The sequence below is a fragment of the Anarhichas minor genome, unplaced genomic scaffold (assembly GCF_050575085.1).
Source record: "Anarhichas minor isolate MPS153535 unplaced genomic scaffold, ASM5057508v1 ptg000010l, whole genome shotgun sequence".
Classification (NCBI taxonomy): Eukaryota; Metazoa; Chordata; class Actinopteri; order Perciformes; family Anarhichadidae; genus Anarhichas; species Anarhichas minor.
In genome coordinates this window covers 625,283-647,851 of record NW_027466456.1, presented here as the reverse complement: position 1 = coordinate 647,851, position 22,569 = coordinate 625,283, and the positions used below count along the sequence as shown (strand labels likewise).

The 22,569-nt window shown below is 43.8% G+C and overlaps 1 protein-coding gene across 1 annotated transcript in view; it reads left to right on the top strand.

Moving 5' to 3' along the window:
- Positions 1-14,547: 14,547 nt before the first annotated feature.
- Positions 14,548-22,569, top strand: part of scfd2 (sec1 family domain containing 2) — an 89,238-nt gene continuing 81,216 nt past the window's right edge. Inside the window, exons 1-2 of the mRNA XM_076087346.1 lie at positions 14,548-15,488; positions 15,696-15,864. Coding sequence (XP_075943461.1) covers positions 14,669-15,488; positions 15,696-15,864 — 989 coding nt within the window. The 5' untranslated portion in view covers positions 14,548-14,668. The remainder of the gene's footprint in view (positions 15,489-15,695; positions 15,865-22,569) is intronic.

Here is a 22,569-nt window from a genome sequence, read left to right as displayed (position 1 = left end):
GTTCCTTTAACAGGCAATAGACCCGTTTATAGCTGACGTCATCAAAAATATGCACGTTTGCAACTAAATGTGGGCTTTTTGCCCCCCGTCATCCAGACGAGTTAGCAAGTATCAAAATGTCCGGTTGTTGCATGCTCGTTGTCAGAACAGGTGCTTCAGTTCAACGAGTCACCGTGTCAACTGGTGACTTTCAGCCGAACGTGTTCGTGTTTGCTCGTAGTAACTCAAAGGTGGAGTCTTCAAAAACAGTGAAAGTAATGTAAAAATTCTGACTACATACTGACAGCAATCAATAACAAAAATCCATAATCTGTGTCTGTTGCCTGTAATAAGCCCGTCCAATTGGTCTACCTTCCTGATTACATTCTGCCCGTGGACTCATTTTGTCTTTCACAAGCTGCTATCTTAACAGCTATGAGTACAGCCATCTTTGTTTTTTACGTTCATTATGATAGTTTTTGGGGAGTGGCTTTGGAGGGAGGCCTAAAGGACCAGGCTGCAACTTCTGGTTCTGCCGAGTGAAGCCGATGCTTCATGTGTTAAAGCTGCATTCTATCTAGTGTCCACCAGGGGGCGACTCCTCTGGTTGTATAGAAGTCTATGAGAAAATGACTCTACTTCTCTCTTGATTTATTACCTCAGTAAACATTGTAAACATGAGTTTATGGTCTCAATCTCTAGTTTCAAGTCTTCTTCAATACAACATGATGGGTTTTACTTCCTGCCTTTGTGATCGTCTGTTTGTTCCACCTGTGTTTAATCACGCTGCTCTCCTCGTGTGTTCAGTCCGTGTGCTTCATTGTCAGTTAGCTGTTGCTTTTAGTGAGAAGTGTTTCACCGGTTTTTCAGAAGTGACTGTGATGTTTTTCTCCTTGTGTTTTGAGTTTCTAGTCTATTTCTTGTGACCGGCCTTTGTGGATTTGCTTACTGTCTGTTTCCTGCATGTGGGCTTTCAGCTTGGAAGCCTTTTTCTTTATTTAGTGGACACATCATGCTCATTTTCATACAGGTTCATACAGGTACTTTGGGTTTCTACTAGAACGTGTATAATGTCCAAAAAACACATAATTTCTCCTTCTCGTCTGTCTGAATGTACCTGTATTCACTCTGATATGCTCCATTTTAGCGCCTGTCTCTTTAAGAAAAAAAGAAAAAAAAAAAAAAGCCGATCTGCTCTGATTGGCTTGAGAGAAAAATATGGTTTACCTTTACAAAGGTAGTCCTCAAACAGTGAGAGAAAGTCAGATGAGGGGCGGAATAGTCTAATGACATGACGTAAGAAGGGGAGCCAAATCTGATTGGCTTGTTGAATCACGTGTTTTCTGATCTTGACAGCCCTAAAAAAACTGACTTAGTTCCCAGTTTGTGGTTAGATACTCCAGATACCGGTTTTTATGATCACCCTCGACATTTTGACGTGAGAGCTTGTAAGTTGTTATCACCCAGATTTAGACACTTTCCAAAACTTGTATGATAACTGATCCGTCCCTCTCTCACTGTGTGTGTCTGGAGCTCCCCACCGAACCACATTGTAAAATCCACCAACACTAGTGGTCAACGTGTCCAAATCTAGATTTTCAGACTGCCTTGAATCCTCTCCAACTGCCATTCAACACTTCCTGTGTTTGTGTCACTACTAAAGCGAAATACAATTACTTCCCCTGAAATGTAAAAACATCTAGTATTTTCTCTGGTTCGACTTGTTCAGCTGTGCTTTATTTTTCTCCTCAATGATGATTGCATTCAATTTTTCTTTTCATTCGACAAATACAGATTCAGACTGAATTTCAGCAGCAGAAACGATACCACTAATCTCCCTTTAAAGGCACATCATTGGGAAATTGGCACGACTCTCATTCAAATGCTAAATCTGGACGCTGGGCGCCCCTCTGGGCCTTTGGCCCTGCACACAGCGTGGGGAGCCAGCGCCCAGACCAGGCCAGGAATACCTGCTGTTCCTAATATCCCCAAGGGAGAGAGGCTGAGCAGCAGCAGATAGAGGCAGCTGCTATCTGAGCCAACACTACACGTGTGTGTGTGTGTGTGTGTGTTGGAGAAAAGTTGAAAAGGAAATGATTCATAAAGCGTTCGGGAGAGATGGCTGGCAGAGTTCACAGGAACAGTAAGTCCCTGAAGGATGTGAGGATTTTTGGCGGATGGACCGAGATGTGAGAAAATCCATCATTTAGGACAGAGTGAATTCAGGCGCGCACGGACACGGCAAATTAGTAGACAGGGGAAAGAGAAGGACCGAGAAAAGAGAATGATGATGAAGGGACAGGAAGTGAAAGAGAGAAAGACGGAGAGACGGGAACGACATCCAAACAAAACCGGAGTGGAGCTGCATTCAGGGCCCAGTTAGACAAGGCAGGAGAGCCGGGGGTCCGACGTGGCCCACTTGTGATGCAAAGAGTGTAAGTTACGGCTGAAATGTGGGAGTTTGCAGACGGGTTTGTGACACGGAGCGGAAGAGGGTTGTGGGGGGGCCCTTGGTGATACTGATAAACAGGCACAAATAAGGTTGCCTTCTTGGTTTAAACCTTATTTGGCCATCGGTCCGGCAGCGAGAACCGGCAACAGAGCACGGCGATAAAAACTCAGAATGAAAAGTACTAATGACGGAGGACGGGTCGTCCTCTGGTGTCAGATTAGAGCCACTGGGTCTGCCTCAGCAATCAGCTTCCAACAGCGTTTATCCTGCTTTATATCTTCAGCACTAATGCGCCGTTTATTAATGATCTCCGCTCCAGTCTATGACTAATGTTTTTTCTTCTCACAGTTTTGCTGAATTCGTTTGCCTGCACCTGAGTCAGACCTCCCTGAATAGAGATCAGTGTGCTGTTTCCCTGACAGTATCATCTGCACTACATTACATTACATGTACTACATTACAGACCAGTAAGTGGAGTCATTGGACGTCACCCATTGGTTTGTGGACTGACGTTATGACGATTCGAGTTTTGCGATTTCGCTATCGCCATCTTGTTTTTTTGCAGCCAATTAACAGAAGTGACCATATCTGGACTGAGGAGGAGTGACGTAGAGACGCCGTATACGTCTCTGGTAGAGACCTGTCAATCACAAGGTAGCCCCGCCCCTAAAGTCATCCCCTGCTTTATGGTCTGTTTGACTCTAAATGGACCATAATGTACTAAATGAACATCATGCTGTATTGAAGAAGACTTGAAACTAGAGATTGAGACCATAAACTCATGTTTACAATGTTTACTGAGGTAATAAATCAAGAGAGAAGTAGAGTCATTTTCTCATAGACTTCTATACAACCAGAGGAGTCGCCCCCTGGTGGACACTAGAGAGAATGCAGCTTTAACACATGAAGCATCGGTTTGGCTCTTCAGAACCGGAGGTTGCTGACTGGTTCGGACATGATGAATTCATGGACTCACCTGTCCAGGGGAGCAAGACGGGAGGGAGGACGGGGTCCTGATCGGTAAAGGGAACCTGCATGGAGAAGAAGACAAGGCCATGATTAGTGAGTCACATTCCTGACAGTGACCTCATGTGAATCTAAATCAGGCCTCGACAGTGAGGGTTGCCATTTTGGGAAATTGACAACCAATTCTTGGCTTTACTTTTTGACATATTAAAAATATGGGCAGCAAACAGCCAGACGTGCGCCCCATAATAGATAGTAATTGTTGCATGAGTGATATTTAAATGTTGCTGTTGCATGTTTTAAATACGCTGAATTTTCAATCGTTTGCCTTTCAATTTACTTTCTAAAAAATCCAAACTACATGCGATTCAGAATGAGAGAGAGCTCATTTTAACCGACAAAGAGTTCTTGTCCAACAAAGAAAAATACATTTCAGTTGGATGTAAATATTAGGGAGACACGTTAAGTGTGGGACGATCGATGTGTCAGCGTTAATAAAGTGGAACAAAAACCAGGAACGCATGCAACACATTCAGACACATCCCCAACAACATGACCTAATAATTCATGCTGCTACTCCTTTTTAAAGTAGAGACATTAGATCATCCACATAATGTCTCGGCTACAAAAGTCCTACTCCTTTTCCTCCGTCAATAAAACACAACGAGTCAAACGCTCGCCTGCACAGTTAATGGTCCCACCAACACAATCAGTTCTGAATCACACACTTAGTCTGCATCGAGTACACACACACACACACACACACACACACACACACACGCATAGAGATTCCTTTGAAGAGCCAAGGCAAAAACATACATTGACATCTGGATACCATCCCCTTCTTTTTCCCATAAAGACCCCTAACGTGAGAGCGCCTCAGGGCAGTTTTCAACAGCATACAGAACACACACACAAAATGGTTGAAACAGGAGGAAGACTAATAAGAGCTGTTGGAAGTTCAAGCTTGAATATAAAAAAAGGAGCGCGGGGCTCTTCTGCTTTGTAAGTGAAATGTAGAACATCTTCCTTTCCTTTTGCAAATACGAGTCCCACAGAGTTGAGAGGGCCTGAACTGCTCTCTATGGAAGACTGACCCAGCAGGGCCTTTGATACTTCAGACCCCTGGACACCCGAGGGAAGACACACACACACTCACACACACACACACACACACACACACACACACACACACACATAAAGCTCCATCAGTCAGAGAGAGAAAAGCCTCAAGTGTAGTGCTGGAGGGCTGGATTCAGGCGATTTGTTTCCAGAAAACAAAGTAAAAGACAATGTGGTTCATCAGGAACTGTGTGCTGCGTGCAAAACAAAACGCGTGATGAGGAATCCGTACAACAGATAGATTAACGTTACTGTGAGGAACTAGTTATCGATCCGGCAGCGACCAGCCCGACGAGGACGGACCCAGATCCGGCTTCAACCTGCAGTTGGAAGCTCCGGCGGGAGGAGGAGAGCTCTGCTCCCGGCAGCAGCGGCTCCTCGTAGCCCCGCTGCTCTGCTGGTCCCTGCTGATCCAGATGGGACTTGCCACAGAACAGCTGGTGGTCAGGAGGTTCTTTCACGTGGTCCAGGACCACCTGTACATCGACTTCGGTGGGAAGTTCCACTGCGTTTACCGGCAGCGTTGGAAGCAGAGTCCCACCTTCAGCTGCAGGACCTGGAGCTCACCCCCAGCTTCCTAGGAGCCAACACCGACACCACGCCGCTGGAGACTCAGGCCTTATTGCTGGGCCCACTGGAGGGAAGGGAGGTATGGGGAGAACCAGGACCGAGCTTGGCAGACAGACAGACCCCGCTGCAGTAAAATTAAAGGTTTTCTAAATGGAGTCTGGCAGCTGCAGATCTTTACGACACAGTTTTATCCACAGGGGTCACCAACATCACAGATAAAGGAAAGTTCCTTGTAGTAGCTTTAAGTCATTGCATAAAGATAACAACAAGAGTATTACTATGTGGAAAATACTACATTTATGACTTAAAAAGTGATTCTCCTTCGTGCATATTGCATACACACACAGCCATGCGCTGCAAGTAAACACCAGCTCGTCCACACACATGCCATCAATGTTAGCGTGAGTGAGTAATTGTTTCTACCTGTTGTGATCTCTACTGAGTGTTTGATGAGGGCTGGAGTTCCATGCTTGGCAGCATATGAGAGAGCTAATGGCTGAGGGCTAATTGCTGCAGATTGTGCTTGCGTGGCTGTTCTCTCTCTCGTGATAATGTTTCACAGAGCGACAGGCTGGAGGGTTTTAGATGCAGTTGATATTTCACATTGAACCACATGCTGACGTTCTGCACTTCGGCAGAGCTCTGAGTTTTTCTCTGCCGAGGTGAAGGCTCCTGCCTCCTGCACTCTGAGACGCAGCCATCCACATGGCCTGATGTGCACAATTCCTCTTGCAGTGACAGTTTCCTGTCATTGCCTCGCCGCCTGTGAAGAGCAAAGCCATTAGCTGCTGGTCAAACGCTTCACAGAAGAACACGGCTGGCTTTCTCAACTGCAAAACTCAAAAATCAATACTGAGTGCAGACTTCTGATGTAATTAAATTAGTTTTCTTTGAAATGATGACAAAGCCTGAATCGTATTGTTACTTCACAGTCACTACGAGGAACTTTCTTTAGTGTTGATTCTGTTGGTCCCTGTGGACTAAAGTGGTAGTGAGTCTCTTTAGAAAACCTCTCATTTTACTGCAGCAGGGTCTGACAGTCTGCCCCTCTCAGTCCTGGTTCTGGTTCTCCCATGCCTCCCTTCCCTCCAGCGGGTCCAGCAATACGTCCTGGGTCTCCAGCAGCGTGGTGTCGGCTCCCAGAGAAGAGGAGGAGGAGGAGGAGGAGGAGGAGGAGGAGGAGGAGGAGGAGCCTCCTCTACGACGACGACGACGCTGCTAGGAGCTGAGCTCTCCTCCTCCCTCCGGAGCTCCGACTGCAGGTCCAAGGCTGCAGGTGAAGCCGGATCTGGGTCTGTCCACGGTGGACCGGTCTCTGCTGGAGGATCCGGGTCTGTTCACGGTGGACCGGTCTCTGCTGGAGGATCCGGGTCTGTCCACAGTGGACCGGTCTCTGATGGAGGATCCGGGTCTGTTCACGGTGGACCGGTCTCTGCTGGAGGATCCGGGTCTGTCCACGGTGGACCGGTCTCTGCTGGAGGATCCGGGTCTGTCCACGGTGGACCGGTCTCTGCTCTAGGCCCGGCTGGAGTCTGAGCTGAAGGAGTTTCTGTATGATGTCACCAGACTCCGACCCGGTGGCACAGATGACAAGCATACCAAAATAAAAATAGAGCATCTTCTCTCTGATGGTCTCGTTTACTGATGTAGGTCATATAGAGGATCAGGACTAAACTGAGACTGGTTAAGAGCCATTTAAGTATGCCGATGTTCCTCGTTTTGATTTGAATGATAAAAGCTGTAGAGGTCAGTAGTTCTGTGATCTGAGGGTGTCTGGTGATGGAGCGGTCAGCTCATAAAGAACTGCACATCTGCTCCGTGATCTTCGGTATCGCAGCCAAACAGAAGGACACTCACACACACAGTGACACTAACCGGCCGCAGAAAGCATCATTGTGCTCACCTTGTGCTGCACTGATAGATGACATGAGAACAACCCTGCAATGACACGGTTCACAATCTGCACCTATCAAACACGTTTTTGGTATCTAATGTGACCTGAATAACAAACATCAAAAAGTGAAAGAAGAGAACCCCCCCCCCCCCCCCCCCCCCCCCTTCTCTCCCTCTGCCCTGTTCGCGACGCTCAGTCTGTTCAGCACATTTCTCCTCCCATAATATGCTGGCCCAGCATTTTCTTTTGTTGTTTTTTTATACCAGAGGCTATTTTTATCATCTTTAACATTTGCATCACAAAAGCAGGCTGGGCCCATAACTTAAAGAAAGGGGGAGTGGCTTAGATAAAAGCTACACAAATACACTTCAAAGCCGGAGTTGACTGTTCAAAGCTGCGGTCGGCAGGATGTTTGATATTTTGGTTGTATTAGCAGCTTTGGCACGGGTTCACCGGGCAGTATGGGGCTCACATGGGGGGTGTGAGGGGGTAAGAAGGGGGCCTAAACCCGGCGCATCTATTTTGGAACCTTTGAAGATGAAGATACGGCATGTGGAGCCTTCCTGGATCTCTATCTGATTCACTACAAAGACCAAGAGGAAGTCCAAAGACTGACAGCACCTGGATGGCACTGCAGACACCTGCCAGCAGAAAGACATATATCTATTCAAATTCTTACACGCACACACACACACTGCTCTGTTCACCCCTGTCCTTCAGCTCCACAGGATTATTTATTATCACAAGACTTCACAAACACACATGGTCAGATGGTCAGATGTCCATTAGTCCTTTGTGCAGCTGCGTGATGTTCTAACGGAGCCCTTTCCACCTGAAGTCTCCACGTTCCACTTAAATCTACTCAGCTCCTTAAAAGACATCTCATCTGTTCATAATCATGTCGTCAGATGAGGAAAGACGATACACGAGGATGTTTTCCTGTTAAAGGGTAACTTTGCTGTTATTTTAACCCTGGACTCTGTTTCTAGTGGGACACTTTATTTAAAACTGGTCCAGTGTTGACAGAGAGAGACTTACGTGGAGGAGGGACGAAGTCGGGTCGAGACGGCTGATGATAAAAAGTGGATCTGTCATCGGACATCTCCACCTGCAATGTAAACATAGCTATTAATAGCTTTTCTTCTGTTTCTCTCACACACACACACACACAGGCTACCTGAGGATGGTTCCCCTCCTCACTGGGACATCGGGGCCCTTTCACTGCACCGCTGCATCCAGCTCGTCCTGTGGTCATCAGACCAATCGGCTGTCTGTTGGTCAGGTCACATGATTAGACATTTTTCATACCACTTCCCAAAAATAGTCATTTTTATTTCATATTCACCTTCTGATTATATAACATTAAAAAAAGCAGGACTTTGTCCTAATCTCACTCCCCTCAACTGACTGCAGAGCAATTAACACATTAAAGCTCCTAATCTGGGTCATCTCGCCTTCTTCACAGAACAGCCCTTTACAGCCCCCCCCCCCACACACACACACACACACACACACACACACACACACATGGGACAATAACCTCTTTCTGTCACTAGGACTTAATCAACAGCAGAGGAAAACATACAGAAAAAAAGGAATAACGACTTCATCTAATGGGAGACATGCTCGGAGCTCCTTAACGTCTCTTCTGCTGGCTTCATCCTTGAAACACACACCCAGTAAAAAGCTTTGTAGGGACAGAACACACACACACACACACACACACACAGTTTATTTTACTTTCTGATACAACACAAATTGCTGATCAACAAATACAGAAGAAAAGCGTCTTTAAGCGTGAGACGGCCGCGGTACCAAAGCCTCGTTGAACGCATCACGTACTACATAATAGAGAGTGTGTGTTTGTCTCTTGTTACAGGAGGACTTCCTGGTGCCCCCCCCCCCCCCCGGTCCAGCTTTGACACTCAGAAACAGGGAGATGCATGACGCCACATAGCGCTGAGATCCACATGACCTCTCCTGAGGGGAGACGTCATCGAGGGACAAATCTTTAATTAGGTGCAGTCCTGCCAGTTAGCGTCCTTCACAGCCGTTAAACACGGATGGGAGGGAGTTAGGGGGGGAAACGTGTGAACAAGAGGCACCTGGTCCATAAATATACACAAAATGCATGCTGGGACTGGAGACTTTTTACTAACATGACAAGCATCTGCAGCTCATGACTGTAACTGGGCCCAGTCTAACAGCCGTGTCTCCCAGCGGCTTTAGCCGGATCCGGTGCTCCAAAGATTCCCTTAAAAGCTTCACATTCATGTGAAGAGGACAGAAAGGATGCACAACTCTTATGTGTGCTGCTGACCCATTCACTGTTACTGTATTACTCTTTATACTCTGTTACACACAAAGTCGGTCATTTCAACTAGAATGCCTCCTGAAGTCGGAGAATCAGGAGAACCGAATCAAACCGAACCAGGAAATCCAAACATAATACCGTGGTAGGACAGTTTAGTAGCACTTCTGTCTCATTTGTGTCACATTAAGTCATTTTATTTAGTTTATTGTGTTAATTGCAGGACAAAACACGAAGAAGAGCAACAAGAGAGCAGTGAACACGAGCAGATACTGTCTCATTAAATCATTCAGTACTGTCCAACTATCTGCAGAATAAAGCATAATGCATTCATATTAACTGTTGATAACTTTTCAGACTTGTTGTGTTGAACCACAGTCATGAGCAGCTTCTATTTCCGACTTCCGATGTAAATGTAAACGCAGTGAAAGTACATCGATCAGTACTACACGGGAGCAGTATTTCCATGTTTTAACTGGTCAAGGTGATATTTTAATCTTTAATCTTCAATATTTCCCTGTAGTTGAGTAGAAGTATCACGTAGCATAACAGAATTACAATACTCTGCACTTGAGTAAAAGTACTTTACTTTCCGTCACGGTGAGTGCAAAGTGGTGGCAAGATGTTGTTGACGGAAAATAAATGAAATTGTAAAAGAATTTTAAAAATAATAATATATGTATATATATATATAGTATATATAATAATAAATAAAGAAGGATATTTAAGTCAGAGAAAAATATGAACTGTCAAATAATGTCCATGGTGATGATTTTAAATAAACTAGTACTCTGCGTGTGACTCAACACCTTCTATGAAACTCTCTCTTCAGCCTCGAGCAGATGAACACGCGTCTCTGTTTACCGCCACACTTTGGGATCTCTTGCCAATACAACCCTAATGTGCTGAGCCCGTCTTAGGATCAGAGTATAAAACAGATGGCACCGGGCTGACCAACAAACACTCACTGCCAGCTGAGCTTCTCCGCTCTCTGAGCTCTCTGAGCTACAGCGAGAGAGAGAAGAGGATGTGTGGTGAAGAGCTGAGAGGACAACCACACGGAGACGTGTTGACCCACCTGGAGGCTGCTGGAGACGAGCTGCCAGGTGAAGCAGCTTTCTCTCTTTGTGTAGGGCGCCCCCTCTGGACCTGAGCGGAACAACAACAACAACAACAACAACAACAACAACAACAGCATCACACTCCTCCTCTGCCTTCTCATCTGTCATTCATCTCTACTTAAACCGAGAGCGATACTATCTGCTGTGATTCACGAGTGACATCTTACCGGGATGTTACTGTTCACCCTATTAGCTGCACAGACTCTCCCCTGTTTCCTGCAGTAGGCGTTCCAGCTTTCTTCATTGAAACCGTAGTTAAAGTAATCTGAGATCTTGGCACCTAAAAGTAGAAATAGTGACAAACAATCGGCGACAAGTTGAACACACGAGGGAGAAGAATGGAAAGAATAACCAAAGACGACATCTCACCAGGTTTCCTCCACAGCTTCTCCTTCGGGCACCTCTTCACTGGGCTTCGTTGGATGTTGTCCAGCGTGTCCATGTCCAGTAACTTTGTCTTCTCATTAACTGTGAAGCATTTGACAGCATTCAAAGCTCACAATCACCGAGGTCTTTAGGATTATTAGTCCGTCGCTTTTAGATGATAAAGGAAGGATGTGCTGTCATGAAGCCATATTGTCGTCGTGAAGAGGTCAACTAGTGACCGTCTACTTGTTGTTTTATGAAGAGGCTAAAATCATCTTTTTTAACAGAAATAAAGATGACCTTTGCTTTGTTTTTGGAGGCTGAATGCTGCTCAGTTATTTACCCGATGACTTCCTGGTTCCTCTCCGTGGTCTGTGTTTTGTGTTCTGTGACGTTTTCTCCCTTATTTGTATTTCTATTGCAAGACAAAGAACAAAACACTGAATACAGGCCAGACTCAGAAATCAATAACACAGAACAAGAGAAAAATGTTGTGTGTGTTGTGTGTTATGTTGATTTGATGTTGGTGTGTGTGTGCATGTGTGTGTGTGTGTGTTTTTGTCCTAAACAACCAGTCTGGGGTGGAATCTCTAGGGTGGATGGCTGGGAAAGTCAAATATATATATATATTATTATTGTTATTATTATACAAATTATAATAATATTATAATAATGATAACAATAATGACAATAATAAGCAGAAATAAATAACTAAAACACATAAATCAAATTTAAAAATGAGCATTAATACTAATCCTACTCCTACCTTTAACCGCCACTAACGCTGCTACCAATAACAATAACAACAACAACAATAATAATATCAATAATAATTAAGTCACAGGGAGCGCCGCTCCGTCCACTGGCGGTGAAGCAGGATCGAGGCCCGTCAGGGAGCTCCAGAACGGGTTATTGTTTCATTCTGTAGTCATCCACATAGAATTCTATTGAGTCATTTATTTATTTTTTTAAGCTGATTTATGTGTCGTTTTTTAAAATTCCTATTGTGACTGATTGATCCAGCTGTGGGTCACACCCAGACCCTTATAGCAGCAGACTGCATGGAGCACTGACTCACCAACTGCCTCTCTCCTCTCAGCATCGACCTGCACAGGTGAGTTCCTGGAGCTGCAAGAACATTACCGACATGATCATCTCCATCATCGTGACACTAACGTGAGCACTGAGTGGAGCTCTAATAACCTCATTTCTTAAATGGCACCATGCAACACTACAATACATCACAAAGAATAAATATCTCAGAGCTACATCTTGACAGAAGTGGGTTCCTGACAAATGACGCACATTCGTATTTATACCCAACAGGCGAACAAACACAATGAGAGGCTGAAAATATTCAACGTTGTTTTTCTCAGAAGATGGAAAACAAACCGCTGAATTCTAAGATGCTGCAAATAAATCAGTGCATTCATCAGAGCTGTCGCTGCTTTCACATTACCCCACAGACCCAGAGGAACACATGGAAACAATAGTAATAACAATAAGATCCACTCGCACATCAAAAACGCTGTTTATTTGACAGCCGCTGTGTGTCGATAATAAAGAGACTGAAGCTATTCATAGCTCAGTGCTTCATCAGATGTTTCTTGTTAAGATCAGTTAAGATCAGGCTGAGTGGCCACAGATTATTCAGACGTCATTATAAAACACACATCAGTTACTGCTCTTTATTGAGGTGACTAATCGTGTCTTTATATAATCTTAGCTTTACAAAAACAACGAGGTGGCTCATTCTAATCTTCTGGGCTTTAAGTCACAAATGCAAAAAACAACAACAAACTCACACAAACACAAAAACAAGACTATTGTTGAAGCTTTGGTTTACGGTGACTTACTGTAATTGTCAGGTTTTTACGCCACATTTACTCTGAAGCTGGTGAATGCAGAGCACAGACACCGTCTCCCATCAGCTCACACATACACATCACTTGAAAAGCGTATTCTCATGTCTGAGGGTTGTGTTGGCTCTGTCCTATGAAGGTGTCTAACCTGTTTTAAACCTCTGAATCCTCACAACACAGTAAGAGAGGCATTGAAGAATCCAATGAGCACCATATAAAACACAACAGTCTCAAATATACAGTATCATATCTATATTTTCTAGAACATATTGTATTCAAATGCAGCGTCGCGCCTGTAATATTACTTTTAAATATGAAAAGTTAAAGAACCATCATGGATCAGTGGTGAGTACTCAGATCTTTAACTTAAGTAAAAGTATCAACAGTGTAGAAGGCAGATAGATAGATAGATGGATATTTACTTTATTTATCCCGCAACGGGACATTTCTTTCGCTGCAGCAGCATTTATAGATACAGGAAAAGCAATACAAATAAGTAAAAAATATTAAATATAATATTATATAGAAATACTTATAAGTAAAGTCATGTGTTCCACTTTTACTTAAGTAAAAATACAGAAGAATTAACATCAAAATGTAATTAAAGTACCAAAAGAAAAAGTATTGTATATTATTGGGCGATAGTTGATATGTACATTATTATGTGGTGAATTAGAAGTATGAAGTAGCAGAAAATGGAGATACTCAAGTAAAGTACAAGTATCTCCTTACTCTACAACACTGGTAACAAATACAGCGTACACATTACACACAGAGTACACACAGAGTACACACAGAGTACACACACCTGGATGGGATTTGAACCTCCGCATTTTCCTCCTTGTTATCTACGATGTTCAGTTCAAAAATCACTGAAACACACGCACACACACACACACCAAATAAACCAAACGTTATTGGCCTGATTTGACCCTTTAACTTAAGTATTGCAAACATTATTATCAGTTATGATCTTTGTAATAAATCATTGGTGGGATGTAATAAAGTTCTCTACCTAAGTACAGTGTTGATTTGAGTTTTTCTAATTGAATGCTACTTTGTATAAATCTACTCCAGCATGCAGTATCACAACTTTAAAATAATCTTACATGTCAGTTACTTGTTAATGATAAAAAAAACATAATAATATATTATATTCTGTGATAATATAACACTTTGAAAGAACTTCCTTGAGTAACATTTTGAGCTTTCCCTTGTAATGGAGTATTCTTTAAAGTGAGGTATTTCTACTTTTACTTAATTTAAGTTGACTTTAATTAAGGATGTGTCTACTTCCTCCACCACTGGTTAATCACAATATAGTTTATGCCTAAATGCATGTTTGTTTAAACTTACACTGATATAATTTTCCCTCCTCGTCCTCTTCGAAGGAAACTTCAGAGTCAGACTCCGATGAACACATTTGAATATAGAAAAGGTGTTTTTAAACAAAAAACACACCAGAATTAATAAAAATAAAATTCATAATAATTAGCCGGCGGGCTTCTCTCCATTAGGATCAGTTAAATTGACAGTTCAAGAAGTTTCTATGGAGACAAGGGACCACCAACTGTAATCAACTGCTGATATCAGAAGACATATTTTCTGTTTTTAAAATATATATTTTTTTATTTTCAGCCTTTAAAATGTCGTCAGTGAATAATAAAGGCTCTGTAATAATATTAAATACAAATATCAACATCAAAAGACATATTTTCCGTTTTTATATTTTTTTATTTTCAGTCATGAACATGTCGTTGCTGGTGATGTCAGTGAATAATAAAGGCTCTGTATTAATATTGAGTTCGTATATAACTCCATTAACGCTTCCAGCGAGTCGTTCTCTGATTGCTGGTTATATTCGCCATAGCAACGAGTCAGCGCTTTACGTGACGTATTTATGCTGCGACGCGCGTTTGCCACGTCACCTGCAGGGGACTCGTGCGTTTGTTTTGCCAGCTGTCTTCCTTTTAGCTGTCAGCTCTGATGCGTCTTTAGACGGGCTGACAATTCAAATTCAAAAAAATGTCGAGCGCGGAGGACTTCACGCTCTTTCCGGTCAACGTGTGGGAGAAAGTAGTGCTGTCGAAGGTGAAGAAAGCCGTTGTTTTCATGGACGACCGGTGCGCGGAGGCTCTGCACTGGTGCGGAGGCGCCGCCCGCTTACTGGAAGCTGGAGCCCGGAACTTAAAGGAGTTCTCCAGCTTCGAAGCGTGCGGGGAGAACGAACCGAAGGCCGTGTTCGTGGTGAGCACTTTGCTGAAGGGTCGCACGGTGGACACCATCAAAGACATCGTGTCGCTCAGTCACTTCCGGTACTGCGTCGTCTTCACCGCCGTCTCTCACTCCGTGCACCTGTTCGCCAACGGCGTCGCCGCGGAACCGGACGGCAGCCCCGTGTTCGAGCAGTTCGAGGAGAAGCTGTGCGAGTGGATGGGCAACATGAACTACACGGCGGAGGTCGCGCATGCGCCGTTGGTGTTCGCCCCGGTGTCGCACCAGCAGCTCCTCCTCGCGCCGGCCTTCGCGCACCTGTTCCCTTTGCTCGCACCTGACCTGGAGGTCATCAACGCGAAACGACCGGAGAAGAAGAAGTTCGGCAGCCTGGTCGACGTAGACGTGCACGCGCTCCCCGTGGAGCTGCAGTTGGAGATCAAATCCTTGGCTTCGGCGCTGAGTTCGCTGTTCGAGGCGACGAACACCAGGGAGGAGAGCTTCGCTGTGGGTCCAATGAGCCGCATCATAGCGGGCGAACTGGCCAGTCACCCTCAAGCGAAGAACAGGAGGAAGACAGCCCAGAATAAAGCATCCATCATCTTTGTGGACCGAACAATGGATCTTACAGGTAACCCCCCCTCCCTGTTTGGACCACATTGCATCAAATCATTTATAAATTACAAGAACATTCTGATACAATTTAAGATATCTATGTGTAATATTTATTATTACATTTTAATTTAGCGATAATGTCTTTAGGGTTAATTGGAATGCCCGGTCTTGTTTTAAACGTCTCGTCACACCACATACTGAATAGAAGTCTTTGTTTTCTCAGGAGCTGTTGGTCATCATGGCGACAACCTGGTGGAGAAGATTCTGACTGTGCTCAAACCTTTACCTGGTCATGTGACGGACGTCCAGGTGGACATGCTGGAGCTCACGAGCCTGCAGCGAACCCCTCACTCCCAGACCACCGTGGCCCCCGGCTGCCTCGCTCAGACCCAGTGAGTGTCTCTGATGACCTGAGTCACAATCAAACACACTTAGTTTATAGCACAGGACCTCATGTTTGGTTTCTCTTATTCATTAATCCATCCATTACCTCTAGAGACATAGCTTCCATTTTATGTGCATGTTTCACTCTAAGTTTTAGTGCACAAATAATAATAATAATAATAATAATGAACAATAATTATAATTAATAATAATAATGTTTTTTATTTATTGGGGCACTTTTTAAGCCATAAGCACAAAGTTCTTTCTAAGGTGAGGAAATTTACAACATAAGCAATATTACGGACTATTTCAGGAGGTAAATAATGAAACGTATGCATTCAGTATACATAAACATGCATATACCTATGCACATAAATACATATAAACTGTACATACACAGCAAGCGACAACCTCCGCTGCTGTGAAATGAAGCCAAACAGGAAGTGCCAAAACCTGAAGTTCCTCAAACGGCCACTTGCGAATAAATGTTTTGCACTTTGCATAATAAAAGCTGCTGGGCAAATAGTAAGCTTTTAAAAGACATTTTAGTGACAAATGCAAGAGATAAATAATTGTCTTATGATTTTAGAGGCCGTCTAATTTAGCTATTGAGGCTTTCAGGGGGTCTGAAGTCTCAATCAGGGGGTCTCGGACCGCACGGTTATTAACACATCATTCAAATAAAAAAAGAGTTTAATATTTTCACCTCCCCATGGAATATTTATCTGGGGTTCTCATGACTTCAACAAGTCCTCATCAAATCTTTTGAGGTAGTTTGTTTGGAGGAGAATTAATTCAAAATGGAGCCCATCCCTCCCACTGACACAACCACAATATATTGACATACTTTTCCCACCTGGCCAAACACGCACTCACCAGCCAGAGGCCCCCCCCCCCCCCCCCCCCCCCCCACATGACCAGCATTAGCTGCCAGTGGGTTCAGTGATTCCTGCCTCTGGTCTTGGCTGTGCAGACGCACGTGTTGGGCGCCTGCGGTGAGGGCTTGTTGAACATGGCAGGGATTAGTCCTCCATCATGTGTTCCACTCTCACTTTGCTCCTTCATGTGGCTGCAGGAGGAAAAGCCTTTGACTTAGAAGAAGAGTTTTGTGGCGGGAGCTGTCATGCAGCATGTCTGGCCGCGTTGAGTTCATGAACAGGCTTACAAATCCAGCGTTCTGTTCTCAGCTAGGTCGGAGGTTCTGTTGTAATGGAACCAGTCTTGGATCTCTCTAGTCGGGGCTGTTTAGACAGTGTGTGCTGTAGCAGATAATGTGAGCACAGAGCGGGGGGGGGCAGGTTGCACCGACCCTCGGATGCCTGAAGTCTGGGGCACGTCAACCAGATCCCTAAAATACACCCACAAATGCATGTCACCGTCACCGTTCTGAAGATCAACCACAGCTGCGTTGTCTCTGTGGCCGGATGAAATGTTTCGTATTGTGTGCTCGATGCTGCAGCAACAAGCTCAGCCTCTCACATCGTCCATAAGAAAGAGTTAAGAGTATGATGATGGAGCAGAGGTTGAGGTCACGATAACTACTTTGATTGGATGATACTTTTTAATAGAAATAATTGCGATTTTAAGTCCAGATTTTTGCCACTGATATAATGAAAATGTAATAATAACGCATGTACACCCTTTTTAAAGGGCAATGAACTATTAACTCTGAAGAATATTCAATGTCTGCACAATGCACAAGTCTTACAGTGAAAACCCTGCTGTTTATACTGACATTATGTTAGCTAAAATGTTGGCGATATTATTTTGTAAACAAACACAACGGGCAATATTAAGGTTAGCAAAAAGGATTTGTGAAAGAGTCGATAATGTAAAAATGATCTCCGTCATGTCCGTATATCATACGATAAGTCTTTATCATAAAAATGATCGAAGCTATGTCTATATATCGTACGATAAGTCTTTAACGTAAAAATGATCGAGAGCATGTCCATATATCGTACGATAAGTCTTTAACGTAAAAATGATCGAGAGCATGTCCATATATCATACGATAAGTCTTTATCGTAAAAATGATCAAGGCTATGTCTATATCGTAGGATAAGTTTAAAACGTACAAATGATCGAGAGCATGTCCACATATAGTACGATAAGTCAATAATGTAAAAATTAATTTGGTCATGTCCATATATCCTTCAATAAGTCGATAACGCAAAAAATATCAACGCCATCCATTTACATCCATTGTACGATGGTCGATAATGTAAACATTTTCAAGGTCATGTCCATATATCCTACGATAAGTCGTTAATGTAAAAATTAGGTAATTTCCATCCCATGATAAGTCAATAAAGTAATAAAAAGATCCATATAAGTCGATAATTATTGTGACTAGCCTACTGTTTGCAATCGTTGTCCCAGATCTTTCCACCAAACACGAGTCTCAGCCAAACCTCTGGCAGTATTTAGATGACCCACTCCGATAGTGTTTACACCTTCTAGCAGGTACTCCGACAGAAAACAGACGAAGAAGAAGTGTGGCTGAAAGCAATCAGTAGTTCGGCGGTGGCTGTGTCGGATCCACAGGAGTGTTATTGCCTCTGCTATCTCTGAGCAGATGGCCCAGTTGAGGCTTTATCACAGATGTTTTTTGGAGATTGAAGAAGCCGAGAGTTCCCACTTTATTTAACTGCCTTTAAGTGCACAGCAGAGTTCATGTCAGTCTCTCTAATGTGTTCAAGACCGGGGGGGCTCTGCTAATGCTGATGTTTTTAGAGTTGTGCTGCTCTTAAGCATTAATCTCTCTTAATTCTACAAAAAATTAAATACGCCCATCTCTAAAGTGGATTTTGTTCTTTGCATGATGGGAGCTCTGCAGAGCCCGACTGGCTCCGTGTGGTTTCATTGTCTACACAACGAGTTCTCCTCCCACTGGATGTTTATACACCTATGATGAGCTATATTTAGCTTGAGACCGCTGTGTGTTTTGTTGTGTGGACCAACTCGAGCCTTTTAAACATCAGGTGCGGACGTAATTCGGACCTTTATTTGTCGTGTGTGATATTTCCTTCAGTGATTCCAGGATATTTTTATAGATTAGCGTGTCTTAAACATTCTGTGGGTGGTTGTTGGTTCTAGCTCTGCTCGTGAGACCCCACACTTGCTTTGCAATTACTGTCGTATTGTCTTTCATAACCTGGTGTGAATTTTCCTGATCCGTCAGTCTGTGGTTTTAGTAATCCTGCCTCGGACAAAGTATACTTTGTGTGGGTGTGTGCGTGCGCACACACACACACACACACACACACACAGATATATTTTTGCCTGTTTTTTCTTCCTCCACTCTTGTACTATATGGCGTTCTTTTGTGCCAGGATGCACATTTTTCTGCATATAGAAGGACGCTGAGTGAAAGTGGTGGTGGACGGTTGTTTTGAGTGTTTTTGTGGTCGGGTACCTTCCAGTCCCGGTCCGTGTGATTGCTGTGCTTAGACCTGCACGGCCCTTATGATCCTGAGGGAGGACACATGAACCTCGTTGGCAGAGGGCATCAAGTTTCCCCTCGGTCTCCAGACTGAACCCTGCACCCCCCTCCGTCATCTGGCCGCACCTCAACCTTGATCCTGTGTTGGGAGTGTGCTGCTCCTGTGGGCAGCGCCGAGTGTACGGGTGGCCGAGGTGCTCCTGGGTCTGCTTGAGCTCGAGCCAGTCTGAGTGTAAACCCGACCGCACCCTGCCATGAGAAAAAGCACACTAGCAAGCTGCCAAGCAGATCTTTGCATGCGTACCACCAGGAAGGAGGGAAACCACCTATTTCTGTCCCAACTGGGAAATAAAAAGCCAATGCACGCTTCTTTGAGTGCAGGCTGTATGGGGGGGGGGGGGGGGGTCGTCACAAAAACAGCTGAGATAGAAGGAGTGGAAATGACAGACAGCTGAGGACAGCTAGCCCTGTTTTTACCCCACAGAGGATAAATAAAACTGTCCATTTTCATTCTATGGTCGTTCCTCATGGGGTTGAGATTGTTTTGCTATATTCTACTCACTAAAAGTAAGTCTTTTGTGTGATTTATAGGCTAAAAAAACATGACTTACACTATCGTACAGGCCGGCCTATTGAGTATGTGATGAGGATTAAAAGGGTTGTTTGAACAGGAGCAGCAGCTCCGTTGAGCAGAGACACAGGATATTGATTCTGCACAAACATCGGGCTCATTACGTTGTGTCTTGAAGAAAACGTAATTCTTACAGTAACTGCTTCACTATTCTACTCTCAACATGGTTAAACCTGCAGCTGATGATGAATGTTAGTCTGTGGGAAATGAATTGCGGTGCTCTATACAATATATATGTATATGTATATAGACACACAAACACAGAGGAAGAAGAGGTAATCTAGCCAACATAAATGAGCTTTTTCTTCTCCATAATAAAACTTTGCACTTGATGGAAATGGCAGCCAAGTACGGAAGCCCTGAGGGGGGAAAACGTGACGAGTTTTAAATTATTTTGGTCAGGATCATTCCCCTAACTGTTTGTTGTTGTAATACTTATTTCAGCCACAAGAGGCTGAAGTTCACCACCACCCATTATGTTCTAATTAGGAGATAGATCATCCCTGTTTTTGACAGATTAACGTAGATTAAAATAAATTTCTTGCCCAAAGAAAGACATGACATTAAGATACATAACTTGCCAACACTTAATAAATGTACTTTGTGTTTGGAGGGTTAAAGAATCACCTGGAAGAAACTATGAACGCTTGTAGTCCTCTTTAGAACAAGTGGTGCACCTCTTGTGGCCAACATGAGTATTACAACAAGAAAGATTATCCTGGAAAAACCCAGTTCCACTTGTTCTCAAGTCATAAACACCGGAGAGAAAACTATTTAGATCTTCTTTCTTATCTCTCAGCGCTTCCGTATATTTAAGTCACAACCAATTTGTGACAAAAATAATCACAATTTCAAAGAAGAACCAATTCTCCCTTTGAGCCAAATGCGTCTGTGTCAAAACAACCCGGTTTGTTTGCTTTCATGTGATGATTCATCGCACTGATTCTTATCAAAGACTAGCCTAAAGGTCAGCGATCGCTTCACCACAGATTAAAACACAGTTCCTATCTGTCGGGCCTGATGGTTATTGAAAGGCGATGCAGGGATTTAGCCATATCTGGAGGTGCAGAGAGCCGACGTGTCCCCCTCATCCTGTTTCTTCTCCCCCGGTGTGGAAGGCTTCTCGTCCTGAAACCCACAGCACATCAATCACGGAGATTACTTCCACCTGAGCAGCTTGTACTCCGTGTTCCCATCAAGACGAGAGATAACACGACCTACGCTGTCGTCTGCTCACCGCAGAACACACTTCCTAAAATAAAATATAAAAAGAGTGTGCGTGCATTTATTCAGGAAGATGATAAACCCCGACTGTTTTCATTTGAAATGCTAAACTAGTGGAGGCACATGAGACTCCTTTCATTGCTCACCGTCTCCCACATTTATATTCTCTCTCCACTGCAGAAGAACGTTTCAAACCGTTCTATCGGCCTTTTTTGGGGATAATTGACATTATTTCATGTGCGCATTTATTTTTACATCTGCTTATTTAAGTTAATAATCCTACCGTATAAATGGTACATATAGGTTTACTAAACACACCTCTAGTGTTGGTTAAATAGTACAATCCCTCTGTAAAAGCATTCATATAATACTAAAACATAACTTGTGATTGCAAAGAGTATTAACAGTTTATTTTACTATTCTTCTTTAGTTTAGTACAAATATATATACGTGTTGTAGAGCTCCTGGTGCGTCTGCGTTGGTGTGTTTAGATTATTTCGTGTGTATCTCCCGTCCTCTGCTCACTTCCTGCAGAACCTTTCCTTCTATATAAATCCACCGGGTCATTCGTCCCTCTTGCCAGAACACACAGACACTCAAGGCCACGTCTGGTTTCGGTCCATCTCTCTCTCTCTCTCTCCCTCTCTCCCCCTCTCTCTCCCCCTCTCTCTCTCTCTCTCTCTCTCTCTCTCTCTCTCTCTCTCTCTCTCTCTCTCGTGTGTGTACATGAGGATGTTTACAGGAAACCAACTCATTAAACACGCTTCATAAATGAGCTCACTTTGGAATTGGGGCTGATTTTGGGCTGAATCTGTTCCAGTTGGACCCGTTTGAAAGAACTCACATATTATCTCAATCATCAGCAATGCTGGACTTACATTACTGTAGTTTGTGCACTCTAATAAATAAAGGTGCTAACTAGAACCCTACACTGTGGGGTACTTAGCCGGGTCCCCATAGGACGATTCTTTGGGTTCCTGGTAGAACCTCTTATAACAAACTAGAGGTCAGTGAATTAAAGTGAACTGACCCTTTAAAGACGCCTCCGTCCAGGAGGCGTCATCAATCATATGCATGTTCAGTAGTGTGACTCACTTCTGAGTCACGTCATGAATACTACATTTCGTGGTTCTTGTTGAAGTGAGTAAGAAAAAAAAAAAGCACTGAAACACAACAGGATGGGGAGTACATTAACGAAATCATGAGTCAGATCAGTTAAAGCCATTCTTTTCTGCCGCATCATGCACTTCCAGGAATACTATTCCCCCCCCCACGCGCGCACACTCTCACACGGACACACACACACTCATTAATGACTCGGACACCAGGTTTAACCGTCTGAACCCTAAAACCCACCCGCAAGATTGAAAAGCATGTTTTCTTTAAACGATCGCCAAAACTACATCGTTTATC